The sequence below is a fragment of the Stegodyphus dumicola genome, chromosome X2 (assembly GCF_044657685.1).
Source record: "Stegodyphus dumicola isolate Sdum_Otavi_A_Nest chromosome X2, ASM4465768v1".
NCBI classification, from domain to species: Eukaryota; Metazoa; Arthropoda; class Arachnida; order Araneae; family Eresidae; genus Stegodyphus; species Stegodyphus dumicola.
The window spans coordinates 77,291,515-77,305,913 of NC_140781.1; the positions used below are offsets into that span (position 1 = coordinate 77,291,515).

The 14,399-nt window shown below is 32.6% G+C and overlaps 1 protein-coding gene across 5 annotated transcripts in view; it reads right to left on the minus strand.

The window, feature by feature from the left end:
* Positions 1–2,995: 2,995 nt before the first annotated feature.
* The window catches only part of LOC118195444 (uncharacterized), a 185,103-nt gene continuing 173,699 nt past the window's right edge, over positions 2,996–14,399 (minus strand). For 4 of the 5 annotated variants that reach the window (XM_085809650.1, XM_035366759.2, XM_035366761.2 and 1 more), the window contains 7 exons: positions 10,795–11,211; positions 9,272–9,364; positions 9,018–9,098; positions 7,939–7,981; positions 6,532–6,638; positions 4,649–4,837; positions 2,996–3,538 (listed from right to left, as the gene is read on the minus strand). In XM_085809650.1, the coding sequence (XP_085665776.1) occupies positions 3,455–3,538; positions 4,649–4,837; positions 6,532–6,638; positions 7,939–7,981; positions 9,018–9,098; positions 9,272–9,364; positions 10,795–11,211 (1,014 nt within the window). In that variant the 3' untranslated portion in view covers positions 2,996–3,454. The remainder of the gene's footprint in view (positions 3,539–4,648; positions 4,838–6,531; positions 6,639–7,938; positions 7,982–9,017; positions 9,099–9,271; positions 9,365–10,794; positions 11,212–14,399) is intronic. The other variant, XM_035366760.2, reaches the window with a different exon arrangement.

Here is a 14,399-nt window from a genome sequence, read left to right on the forward strand (position 1 = left end):
AGTCGGGATTAAATGTCCTTCGCAAAAAAAAGTCGTAGAAGGAAGGATTAGTTGGTTAGGGAGAAAGATTCAACGTAAGTCTTATCAAGGTTTACTTTTCTGTGGTTTAATCGGATCCAATTTTCTATGGCTAGTAGCATTCTAATCAAAATGGAACTGACATGATGCTCTGCAGTTTTCTGTGACATACTGTCCATATAACCACGTCGTCAACATAAAAAAGACATCTAACGCCGTTTATTGATTTCAGTTTCATCACCAAATTATGAAATATATACATTAAAAAGTCAGCAGCTAGAGACTACTCCCTGTGGAAGACCTGTTGTGAGAGCTCTGTATTTCGAACGGCAGTTGTTGTACCTAACCCTGTAGAATTATTCAGAAGATATTAATATCATTTAAGCATGCTAGAATGAATGCAGATATCTGAAAGCTTCAAAGGAATATTTTCCTTCTACTTTACAGCATAAGCTGACTTAAAGCCAACAAAGACAGCCGATAAATTTCTGTTTCAATTGTCATACAAAATTAATGGGATGAATCAAGTAAACTCAGTACCAAAAAGAAGTTGTAAGTAGATAAATAAACATAAATAATAATAAAATAGGAATTTTAAGTCGGTTTCTTCCTTTCGTAAAGTATTGCTTAAACACAACTGAATAACTAAAAACGAAAGCTGTGGTTAAAATAAAATTAAGAAAGAAGAAGATATTATTCTTTTTACAAAAAAATTACATCTTACAGTAAAAATTAAAAAATTGTTTGAATGTTTAATGAATATGAAAGATTAATTCCATTCTCTGGTAAGATTAACCGAATAATTTCTCTTTCTACTCAGTTTCTCCTAAATTGAAAAAGGCAAGTTGTGCATTTCCTTATTTACTGAAAAACACTTTCATCATCCCCCTTTTCTAAACTGCTCATTTATTTGTCATTTTCGTTTCATAAGTTCAATTAACCCTAGAATTTTAGAATTTTTTTTAGTTGCGTTAGTTATTTGAGCTAGATTAAAACATTCTAATTCCTCTTTTTTAAAATACTGATTTTGTGATAGTTTTATTGAATAGCTCTTCACCAATCATAGCGCAAAAATTATTAAAAAATATTCCAAATTTAATAGTCCTCACATTATGGATCAAATTTACAACTCGGACATTAAAAACATTATATTTATTAACGATTCTATTAGACTTAAACCAAATTTTTGATTTGTGCCTAAAAGGAAATATTCCCCTTTCCCTATTAGTATGATTCAATAATTTAACGCTTTATTGTATTTCAGTGCAAAAATAATGCAGTTGTTAGCAATAACCAACAGATAGCACCACAGTATAACAGCTCCATGTTACGGTATTCGCATCTGTTGTTCAACCATTATAGTAACATTACAAAGGAAAAATAAGAGGGAAAATAAGAGGGAAAAGAAATTCCTTTCATATGCTCATTGAGACATAGAAATAATTTGAAAGAGGCTGTACGATCGAATTGAAAGATTGAATTGAACGATTGAATTGAACGATTCATCGATATAATTGAGAACATTGTAGAATCACTCATCATTTACTTCGCAGATGTGGGGCATTTAAAAGACTTCAGCAGAAACTAACAAGAAACAGCAAGTTTGAAGCTCTAATGGGCAGTGGACAGAAGGCGACAATAGAACCGAAAGATCAAGTGATTTTCAGGGCGGCTCTCTTACCTCCCGATTCATCTATATAAACCATCCGTTGTCACACGCATAATAACCGCACTCTCTATTCATCCATAACGTACGTACAACACAACTACTTTACGAAACTCTATAACTCAATATAGGAAATACCTTTTTGTGCCATACAGAATTTCCTTTTGTCTTGACGCCTGCCAAGCACATCCTTAGGTTCCTATGTCAACAACAGAGCACATGCGGAAACTGACGAAACGACGTCTCGACCATCCTAGAATGACATCAAATGAACCGAGAATTATTTCTATGTTTTTTATAATAAAAGATAAATATTAAAAATTCGCTTTAATAAAGAGAAATTTTCTAAGTCAGTGCCATGTCGAATAAAAGCTTGCATTCAGGCCAGAACAAAGGCTTCATTGACTTCTTCACGCTGGGTTAGCTTTACCATTTGGCCGTTAGTGAAAACTTTGATACAATATGATAAGTTACTATTAATCGTAAAAGAATGATGCAATAATGAAGGTGATGACGTGGGATGCTGTAGAAATGGACTTAGGTTTTAGAGCCATGGTTTTAAGGGCAGAATACAGATTACGCTAATTAAGGAAATTATGAAGGTATATTTAAACAAGCCTCTGGTATAAATATCTGCACCAAAGAACCGATTTTACCATGTTGTTTCTTGAAAAATTGCTCTTATACCTTAAGTCATCCAAAAGTTGGGGCTTAATGTAATTTTTCAAAATATTTACTGAAATATATTTGATAATGTCTTTCCTTTGAATAAGAATGTAGAAGAAATTTAATTCCTAAATGTATAGAAGATTCTTACAGCGGTAAATTTTTTTTATCATAGAATGTTAAAATGGAAGATAAAGACTCTCTAAAAATAAATACTAAGTTTTGATCACGATTTGTGGGGGGAAGAAATGTTAAGCAATAAATACTTTTATGATAATTTTATGATAATATTTTTTATAATAATTTTAAATAATTTTATGGTAATTAACATAGATTCTGATAATACTATATAATGCATATATTGTAAATCATCAGAATGTTGCTATGTGCATGCCTTCGATGCTTATGTAACTTTCGGACATAATCAAAATTAATATGAAATTCTGTTCATACGTCTGTTCATGTACTAAGTAGTTAAAATTGTAATAAATGGCCAGCTATTTTCACTTGCATTAAATAAGTTTCCTTGTGCTGCTCTTGGTCTGAACTATTTAAAACATAGCTCAGGTATTAATATGCTGGTGATGCTTGATTTTTTAATAAACACTTCTTGGAAGAGATGCACGTGAATCATGCCAATGCTGATAATTAGCATAATTTAATCTTTATTTCATTATCATTTCAATGACAGCGCCAAACACTTTACATAGTTGATATCTAGTAAAAACTGAATTTTGCCAACTGTGTTTCTTTCAGTTTCTTTAAGGGAATGATAATTATAAATTACATTCAGTTTCAAATTAGCTAGAAGCTATCGTGTTTTCTATAACAGTTTCGTGACCTTGCACGATCAGTTAATAGTGTAAATAGGACCATGATGAAAACACATTTTTTCACAAATCACAGATGATTTTTAATATATCTATTGTTATAAAACTACAAAGTCTTTCTACAACGGATAAAAACTAAATGATATGTGTGTCAGTTTCTCAGTCATCACATTTTGTTCGTTGAGAACACATCAACATATCTTTCTGAGTTCTGGTAAAATGAAAGAAGTCTCTGACAATTAAATGCAGTTGTGAGCCATTCAGTTCATTCAAGTCACCATTCCATGGAATAAGGTCTGTTTTTTTCATACACAGAATCTTCAAAAAGACTGTCTTCATCTTCATCGTCGTCTTCATCCTAAATAAATAATAACACTTAATGAAGAATTAAGTCCACTTACATAAATAAATAAATGCTGACACTTCATAAGAGTGAAAGTATATATATATATGAGAGCACATACCTTTATTTTTTTATTTTTTAGTAGAAGAAAGAAGAAAAGATATAAATTCAACCCTCCCTTAAGGTATTCCAGGACTTCTAGTTCCATAAAGTTATGATATATAGCAGTAATATCATTTATATTTTTGGCAATGATTTACTTTCGAAAACGTGATTCGAAAGCTGTAAATTTATACACATTATATCGCAAGATTGAGGTTATTTGTCATTTATGGTGTTTGAAAATATAAAAATACATTTTTAATTTAAAACAGTTATGGAAAATTCCACTTTAATGTACTAGACTGTATCTGAAGTTTGCAGATTGCCCATTTTCTTCCTCTCTTTCTTTTTTAATCATGTGTGTGACAATGTACAGCCAGAGAGTTCCAGAAAACTTTGCACTCGATGATCTCAATGCGTAACACAAAAACACCTTTTAACAGCCTTAATAATGAACACAATAAAACTTGATGGCATGTTAAATATCTTAGATATTAATAAGAAGTATCTATCATTCTCGAATGGATAATACAGTTACGTCTTCAGGCAATGCACTGTTATATTTTAGAAGATAAGAAAACCCTTTACGCTACGTACAGTGACAAAAGCTTCTTAAGTAGCAAGAAAAGGAATAACAAGCAGAAACAACAACCCTTTTTTGTGTTAAAAATTTATATTAATAAATTTAGTTCTTTTAGTTGAGTGAATGTGATATTAATACATATGACAAGGAACCTCAGCTTAAGGTTATGTACCAGAGCTTAAAGCGATATAGGAGTTAACTGATTGAAAAAATAAGCAATACAGAGTAAAAGAAAATAAACGTGATCATTTTATTAAGACACAATGAAAGACTGTTGAGTAGATAAGTAAACTAATATCACATTTTCTGACTTTTCTTTACATAACTAATGCACAAAGCAAAAGGGAAAAAAAACTTGGCATTGTAAACATTCATATCGGCATCAATATAATAATATCACATTCTCATTAACAAATGCTAACATCGTAAATATTTCATACTTGGAAATAGAAGCCATTGTTTCTGCCTGGGGAAGGCAATTCAAGAACCGCAGGTTCAGACATCTGACCACACTGGGACAATGCACAAATACTCAGCTGCAAATGCCGCTTTAGATTGAGGCCACTTATGAGAGCTTTTGTACGATCCGGTGCGTAAACAGTTTCATGCAGCTGGCCGTTGACGTAAACCTAAACGAAATGAAAAAGTTAAATTTTAGTAAATGCCATGAATGTTAAGAGTAGAAAAATAGTTTTCTCGTTCATAAAATGCAGAGTCTTTCAAAAGCCTCTTGAACCCTGTGAAATTCGGAAAGATCTTTGTAATAAGGAAACTCGTTGTAAAATAGTTTGTCACATGAAATGCCGTGCTTAGAAAAATACTTCTCGCGCATTAGAAGACGTAAAAAGCAATATTAGTGACGTAGTTCGGGCTGTTGAGGAAGTCTACTGAGATTTATCACGTTCAACTGAGTCTGAGTGCCAGTGCAGAATATTTTCAACTTTTCTTCAAGTGAATAGTATAATAGACGCTTATACATTATACAGAGTATATGCCGTATTTCTATGAAAAGTCTGCTGCACGTTGAAACTGATTCTTTAGCGCGTGTGTGTGTGATTATGACAAAGCCTCGAGGGCTATCTGCCTAAGGAGAGGGATGCCTTCGTGGAGGACTTTCTAAGAGAAACTGGCTCGTATGCACGTTACACATGGGGAAAAACCACGAAAACGCCCATGCAGCCAGCCCGTTCGCGGGATACGAACCTCGGACCGGACTACCAGGGTTCAGCGACTTTACAACTCGGTCGCTGGTGGGTTCAACTGATTCTTTAGAAAAACTATTTAGTAAAAACAATCTACATTACAATTGAGGTTGAAAAATCATATAAAAATATTTCCATACTGTAATACCCGTGCATGCGCATTATACACGTATAATACGTAATTTCACAATTTGATCACATAATATTAAACCATTAACTTAACAAAGACATATACTAAAACAGAAACACAAACTGCTTCAAGCAATAATATAGTTATGAAAGTTTACATCTTTATTTCATTGCCCAGATAGCAAAGGCTGCTCTCATTCACAAAAGAATGTTACCAGAAGTGATGGAGGTATTAACAAAGAAGAAGAAATACCTACTTAAGGTATCAGCTTCTGCTTGTAATAAGAGTCATTTAGACTAGTCGGTCTGTTTTTATAATTTTGAACCAGCAAGTGCGCAAAACCTATCTTTCTAAGGGAAGAGATGTCCTCTGCAAGATCTCCAACGGGGAATTGGCTCTTCTCACGTTTGGTAAGTCATTTGACTTCATTGGGTTTACATTCTCGAAGCTTCATCCAAAGGCAGCCTTCGGTATTGCAATGATTAGCAATTGATTGTCTGACTTCTAAATTAATGCACTGACTTCTAAATTAATAATGATCTAATAATAATTGCATTGTTGTTTGACTTCTAAATTAATACATGTTCGGCGCGTTATTGTGTCTTAATGAAAGTGTTAGTTTTAGTGCTTCCAACTTTCATCTTTTTTATACTGCTTTACATGAAAGTGCTAGATCATGTTTAATTGTTTTATTTTTTATTCGCTAAATTATTTAATTTTGTCACTGTCCTTGACAGAAAAACGTTTTCATTAATTTATATATTGATTTCATTTATAAAAACTATTTTAAAATTTAAACTGTAAATCTTTACCTGACCTTCTAAAAAATTTCTCTTTAGTTTGAGTTTGATAGAATGTACAATATTATTAGGAAGAAAAGGGCCACAATATAGTTAATGCCAAATGATTTGATGTAAAAAAGCTCGATTTAAAGAATGCTTTGATTTAAAGAAGGAAATTTATAAAATTTTAGAAGGCTTTTCAGACATACCTCAAATCCTTCCAGAAGTGCAGGATTCACATAATCCCAGCCAACCAGAAGAGTATCAGATCCCACTCTTTGGACAACACGGAAGTTAGTGGGACGTGGTAGAACTTCTGAGGGAAAAAATGCATCGTTTGTAATAATTAATTAAATAAAAGCTTTTCAGATTCATACAAACTCTAGTTATACGTAGATAACTAAATAATTAGTTATAGGTTAAAAGATACATTAATGCGTCAAAATATTTTAAAGCTCCATACTATATATATGCTGTTTTTCCATCTTTTGAAAGAATAGTAGTTTCGAATTCTGACAGCTCACTTTTCAATACCTCATACCTCGTATATGAATGTCTGAAACTCTTAATATTTGATGAGTTTAACCAATAGTGAGAAAATCTCGTGTCTTATTTCTCCACCATGCTCATTCTTTCAGCATATCTTTTCAACATTAGAGTGTATAAAGCTATCCCCACTGGATGTCAAGTTAGGTACGAAATATGCAACCTCTCTAAATAATCACACGTATATCAGAACTAATGTATTTATGCATACTGTATACTATATTTTCAGCGATACAGCCATATTAATTAGGCCCCTAAAGCACATATCAATCCTGAAAAACCCTATCATTAGAAATCAGGGCCGTCTTAACGCATGGGCCCCCCTGGGCACTTTGGGCCCTTTACATTTCACTTGCATTTCATTTCTGTGAGGGGTTCTCGTAAGACCTCAAGCGAACTGGTTTGCTCGGTATATAATGCTGTTAGGAGGCTCTGGTAGAATCCAGTATCGGCTACGTCACGGTCCAAAGAACTGCCCTCATTTTGTGTCGAGTTTCTGATTACCAAAGAGGATGTATCTGTTATCAGGACAGTCTTTATATTCCATATTTAGTATTCCTCGTGTCCTAAATAACTGCCTAAATTCACATAATTAAACACTGAATTCATTAAGAGAGGAGGAAAGAAAGATTATACCTTTTAGATTAGATTCTGAGGACAGAACATTTTAAATTCGTACGCTTGAAAGATACCGCAGCTACTTTTGTTTTGAAATAGCCCATCAATCAGTACACTTTATGGAATCTAAAATGATTTACCAATTCAGAAAAATCTTCCTTATTATACTAGTGATCTAATAATAAATTTCCTTATAAAACTCTAAGCACAAAAATTTGTGCAGCGTTTTACCATAGAAAATGGAAATCGACTGCTCTGAGATAAGTATGTCTGATTTCCATCAAAAATCTCAAATCTGTTTAACATATTTTCACATGTCTAAAAATACGTTTTCGGTCTTTTTTAAAATTCTGATATTTTAGCCTGTTTTCATAAATAATAAATAATCTTTTTTTTTTTTTTTTTTTTTTTTTTTTTTTTTTTTTTTAACTGCATATGTGAAATAGACTTACCATCGTAATCATGTTCTTCCTCCTCTGCCTTCTGAGAAGTTACCTGCAAAATAAATTTTATTAATTAAAAATGTTTACATACATAGGATTCAACTAGGCAGGAACTTAAGTACATTAAAACTACAATACAATGAAGGAAAGAAAATACAAAAAAGATACTTTTTGTGGTTAAACAGTGAGGCAAAATGAAAACAGTGAGTGCATGAAGACAAAATGATCAAATTTGCAAGCAGTCTGAGGGTTTACAAGGGTGCGAAATTAGTAGAAACAGCTGCCAGCCCTGGCACTTAAAACGGCCCTTATCCAGTTAGGCAGGGAGTCGAACCGAGCATCGACGACAGAAACGGGCAACTCATTCCATGCTGCTTCTATACCGTGCTTCATTAACCGTGCTAGTTAGGAGACAAATCGGAGTAAACGGATTAATTTCTTGGAAGTTTTCGTGATTTAGCAGTGTATAAAATGAATACAATCCAGTTCCCTTAGAAAGTTCTGCAAGAAGGCATCTCTTTCCTTAGGAAGAGAATCGTAATGTGCTTTACTATAGTCAAGTAATCAATACGATTGTTAGTTGTTATTTTATTTAACTCTACACCAGGACTCTGACTGTTATTTAACGTTCTTTGATTGTAACATAGTTGAGAGGTATGTGGTTCATTATTTTGCTCCTCTTTTAGAGTTCATTCTTGTTTTATCTTTGCTATTTTCGAAAGAAACGTTTTTTAGTAAAAATACGTGTAGCGTAGTTTATTTTCCTACTCATAGCATAAATAACATAAGTGTTTAGGAGCTACATTTAATAGCTTCCAAACAGATTGATTCTTGTTACTGATAACTATCTTTATAAAGAAAATTCATAATGCTCCAAAGTAAGATTTTTCAGTTTTTCAAGCATGCGCCTACGAAGATAAATGCATGTAATTTCACTCAAATAGACTAGGTACTACAAAATGATCAAGTCGGTTAAGATTTATCTAAATCCTGTAGAGAAGTTTTCACTGTGTTATCTCCATACTTTGTGGAAGAAAAGACATTTAGAAATACAATGCTGAATCAGATTAATGCAGAGATATAATTACTTGCTGAGGTGTAGTCTGTTGTCTGGATTGGTCAGAAAGAAAAAATTTCATTCGTTTCTCCGTATTTTCTCTGTTTATTTTCTGAAATCATACAAAAATATATAGTGCAATGTTGCTATTAAATATACTTAAATAAATTTCATAATCGTTTTGGATAAATTATCATTTGAGTATAATGAAATTTAACAATTTCAGAGAAATAAAGATATTTTAAGAGAACCTTATTTAAGAATCTCTTGAAATCAAAAAATTACCTTCGCCTGTAAATCGTGTTTCATAGCAGCCATTGCTTTCATCATGCAATCCTCAAAATTCTGACGAGCGCTATCGTAACTATCTACCTCAACCTGTGAAACACATTAAGAGTAATTAAGAGCTTATTTTGGTAAGAGATGAAATGTATTTCAAAGCATTTCTTATACTTCCTGCTTTTAGCAATTATATTTACACTGAGTAAGACAATCATGACATATTGAAGTACATTTTAAAGATTTTATATTGAAATAAATTTCAAGCAATTTGCTAATCGTTAATGAATTGTGGGAGACTATTCAGTGTAAACAAAATAAAACAAATTAAATTTAAAGACAATTCTATGAAAACAGCGTTGGCATATGAAAACAGCATTTCTATTCCTATCAATTAATTTAAGGTTTACTTAGTTGAAGCAGACTTTTTACGTACGTTTACTCGTTAAATTACGAAGACATTTCTTTCCAAAGAACATTAACTCTCTCTTCAATCTCTTCTTCAAAAGGATTAGATTTAAATTTTAAAAAATAGGATACCAATACACAGCATCGATCTTCATCGTTGTATTTGCATTCTCCAATCACAATTTACCAATTCTCCTTTCAATCATACCTTCCCTCGATTTACCGCTTATTTTTAGTGGTCCGAATCGAAGCGTATAAAAAGAATGTCAAATTATCTTGCATTTAGAAATGGATTTCTTTGATTTAAAAATAATATTTTATAAAAGTTAGTCTATTTTAAATTCATTTGTGGCTATGAAATTGTGCTAAAACAAGTAATATTTCCTTCCAAATTTGAAATTCACAACCAAGTCTTAGAAAAGGGTTTTGTTCTTTACTTTGCATTATCCCTTTCCGGCACTTTACATTTTAAAGTCGTAGTTTTGATTAAAAAAAAAAAAAAAAAAAAAAAAAAAAAAAGGTAGGCAGTCTAATTAGGCCTAGAGGAGTACACAAGTAAAATTTTGTGAAGGTAGCACTTATCGTTTTAATTCTGTGGGTGTGCCCAAAGTGGCACACTGATTGAATAGAGCTTCGAAAAGAATGCTGAAACGAGCATTGTTGTCAATAAACTGACAGATGAGATGCCGAGAAACAAAGAATACTGACTCTCAGTTGTCCTAGATTATCGGTGAGCCCGGTCTGGGCACACCTAGGGTTTGCCGTTCGATTTTAGGCAAGATTTCAAGGTAAAAATTTTAAACTAATATAGAATAAGGAGATTAGCATACAGCCAATCAAAAATGGAGTAGAGAAGTACTAAATATTTTTTAAAGATTTAACAATGTATTCGATTTAACTACATCCTCGATTTAGCAATGTTTTAGTTACGTCTCTTAACATTCCTTATGTAAGGATTGGATTGTATACATCATTTTTGAATTTTAAACATCATATGAAACCATTCAACACTTACTTATGGCTTATCAATTAACATCATATTTCAAGAACTAAAACTGAGCGCATACATACGTGATAAAATGCGTTAGAATTTTATCAACTTGCAATAGAATATAAAATACCTGTTGCCTATTGGGTTCTTGAAAGAGACTGGAAGAAGCAGGGGTATCTGGAAAATTTCTTAAACTGGATGGCTCGGATGTTGGCGTTTTAATTGAAGCTGGACTGGAAGCAGCTAGACTCCCTGGAAAATTTCCTAAACTGAATGGCTGGGAAGATGGTATTTTAATTGGAGGTGGACTGGAAGCAGCTAAAGTCCCTGGAAAATTTCCTAAACTGAATGGCTGGGAAGATAGCGTTTTAATTGTAGTTGGGCTGGAAGTAGTAGGAGTACCTGGAAAATTTTCTAAACTGGAAAGCTGAGAAAGTGGTGTTTTAATTGGAGTTCTCCCGGAGAAGTTTTCGTTAGGTTTATTATCTTGAATATCCAAGTCAGGAGAAGAATCATCAACATCTGTGTAATCAGCATCTTCAATATCCTGCATTAAATTAAACCAAAAATTAAATAAAATCTCCCAGTATTTAATTTTTACATAAAAATACGAAAACTAAAAAAATATAATCAAGTATTCTCAGAATTCCCTGAAAAATACGAATCTATTACAAGCATGTTTTCTTGTACGTTAAGTTGGTATATGTGTTATTTCTATAATGTAAATCACGCCTCATCAAAAAAAAAATAAAAGCACTGAACTTTTATGTAACATAGGAACATTATAAATAACGCTATTTTACTAATCTTACTTAACTGTACATTCATTTATGAATAACTTAATATTTATATGTTAGTTTAAAAATAGATCTCACTTCAATTCTTTTGTCCATTTATATTAGCAGCTCTTAACAAAAATGTTCATATTCTATTGTATTACCAATTATTAACAATCACAATGTTCATTTGTGTTTTCGTCATTATTTTAGATTTGCTGAAAACTATCTCGGGCAGTTTTGCTTTAGGTTATATTAAAATTATAGAGTTGATTTACAGCAATAAAAGTCGAATGACGGCCCGGACGTTTTCGATTATTAGACGTTATAGTTATAAAGACTAGATCCAGCTCAATTCACGTTAAAAACGGTTAACTATTTATGTTTTATCTTAGGCATTTCTGAAAATTCTAAACCTCAGTTTAATATTTTCGTACGTGATGAACTAATAATTCCGAATTTTCAACGAATAACACGAACTGAAAGTTTTGACAACTGATTTCTTGTGCAACTGGAAGGAATTCAAAGAAATTTCAAATGTGTTTGTTTATCAGCATCGTCATCAGTCCATTTGGAAAAAAAAAAGAATTTGCATTCATTTAAAATGAATTAAAAAGTATTACTTTGGATTGTTATCTTAGCAAGCTTGCAGAGACATTAGGATTATTTGGAAAAGCCGGAGAGATGAAAAATTAACAACACATTCGCCAGGAATCGAACCTCGGACCTCTGGAATACCGGCCCAGTGGGCAAACCACTACACCACGAAGGCACGCTAGGAAGGCAGAAGAAATACCTTATAAGCTATTATCATTATCATATCATATTATTATCATTTTTATAAAGTACTATTCTGTGTCATTCCAGATTAAGAGCAATTAATGGCAATTGGTCTTTCAGCCATTGCCTTGTTGTAGTGGCTGCTTGTTGTTTTTTCCGCTGATCAGGCATCATTCCGTTCGATTTTACCTTAGGTCGGAAGGCTGGTCAGTGGCGCATAACCATAACCTTATAAGCTATTTTTCTCCGACTGGAGTAGATTCTGTAAATCAGAATCATAAGCACATGAAATATTTCAGCGTTTTAAAATTTAGTATTTTGAATCTATTTAGAAAGTCATAAAAATTTAATTACATGAATGTTGGAACAAAAAAAAAAAAAAAAAAAAACCAAAGACAGGTTTTTCAATTTTTTTTATTCGGATAAATATTCCTTTTTCTATGGGTACGATCAGTTGCCCGAGTAAGGTTCCCCATAAAGATGATTTAAATTTAAGTATTTAAATTAAAACTAATAATTGAAGAACAAATTATTTTCACGCATGTTAACAAACCAGCATGGTGTAAACGGTTTGTTCTCCAGGGGCTGTTTATGCAGTTTGTTTATTTTTAAATTGCTTGTAGAGTTCCTTACGCTAGCGTAAGGAATACATCTTAACATTTCTATTCACATTTGCATGTATCCTTATAACGCCTCGAAACTGAATCAAATTTTGATTTTCTAAAGCCCGCTCCACTGTTACCAGTACCATCTGAGTAATGTTACCGTATCATCAGAGCTGCTGCGTGTAGGTGTGCATGTTATTCACTGCACGAGGCAGCAAATTTAAATGGGGCATTTTGGTTGTCCAAGTGGAAAAGTGTATAATGAAGAAATCCCATATTTTATATATATATATAATACGTGTAAAAATAAAGTGATACTAAGAGAGTATTTAGATGAATCATTCACTAGAGTGGCGGAAACTGTGATAGCGGAAAGGTTGATTCTGTGCCATAGTAGATAACTGGAATGAAAAATCGCAAAATCACTTGATAATCCGAATATCTCTTTTATTATTTGTTGATTCTCGTCAACATATGTTATTGAATAATGTATTTCTTTTCATGGCACAGCCCAGTGGGGCAATCTGCACCCCATATTTTTAAATTACGCAGTTACCTTTTTTTAAACAATGGAGAAATATTCAAGCCAGAGACGTAGCTTATTGAGGCATAAGGGCGCACGAGCCGCAAATTAGAGTGCGCGTAAGGCAGCTGAAACATCTATACTCGGAAATTATTTGATTCTAAATGATAATTGGATAAAAGCTCACAGCAATGCGGATCTCTGCAGGAAAAGAAATTCTGCGTCAATGCATATGTGAAGGAGGTTATATTAATATTTAGATAAGAATTTGAAAGGTCTATAGCCATTTAAGTATCGTTCATGTTTTATATTTTGCATACGTATATATAATGTCAGACAGTATTCATTTAGTAACAGTGTAGCTATGGCTACAACATCGAGAACTCTGATTTATTACAGTATCTCGCGTCAAAAACCCGCAGTTTTATTTAATCGTTTTTACAAGTAAAACCACTTTTGCGATTTAAAGAAAAACCGAAATCTTACAATAATTATACTGTAAAATGCTGCAGCGCGGTGTTTTAGAAATGGCTTTGGTTGTCACTTTGTAACACTACTTATAAATTAGACGTAATTCTTCACGAAAATTCGTTAAGAAATAAAATTGATATCGAATAGCAGGTGTTAAATAACGAATATTATGAGATAGAAAACCCCTACAATATTTTACTGCGTTCAAAAAAGAAAACGAAAGGGGAAAAATTTCACATCAAACCACATTTGGCTCTGCATTAAAAACAACGAATCATATTCGGATACATAAATTTAGAAATTCCCGTGTGTTACTTTCTAGTTCTTGAATTTGAGAGAGTGTCCTTGGAAACTATTTGGCTGCTGAGATCATTACTGGCTTCACCTTCGCTAGCCGAAATTCCATAGTGAATATTTAAGGAAAAGACTAAACTTATTTCGGCGCTAGTTACTTTATATTTAATATTTTAATGTGATTGGAAATTTGCTTAATGTTTTCCTCCGAGTAATAGAGATTTGACTTTCTGTCATTGTTATCAGTTCTGTGTATATGTCAGGCTGACGTGTTTATAAAAAGGTT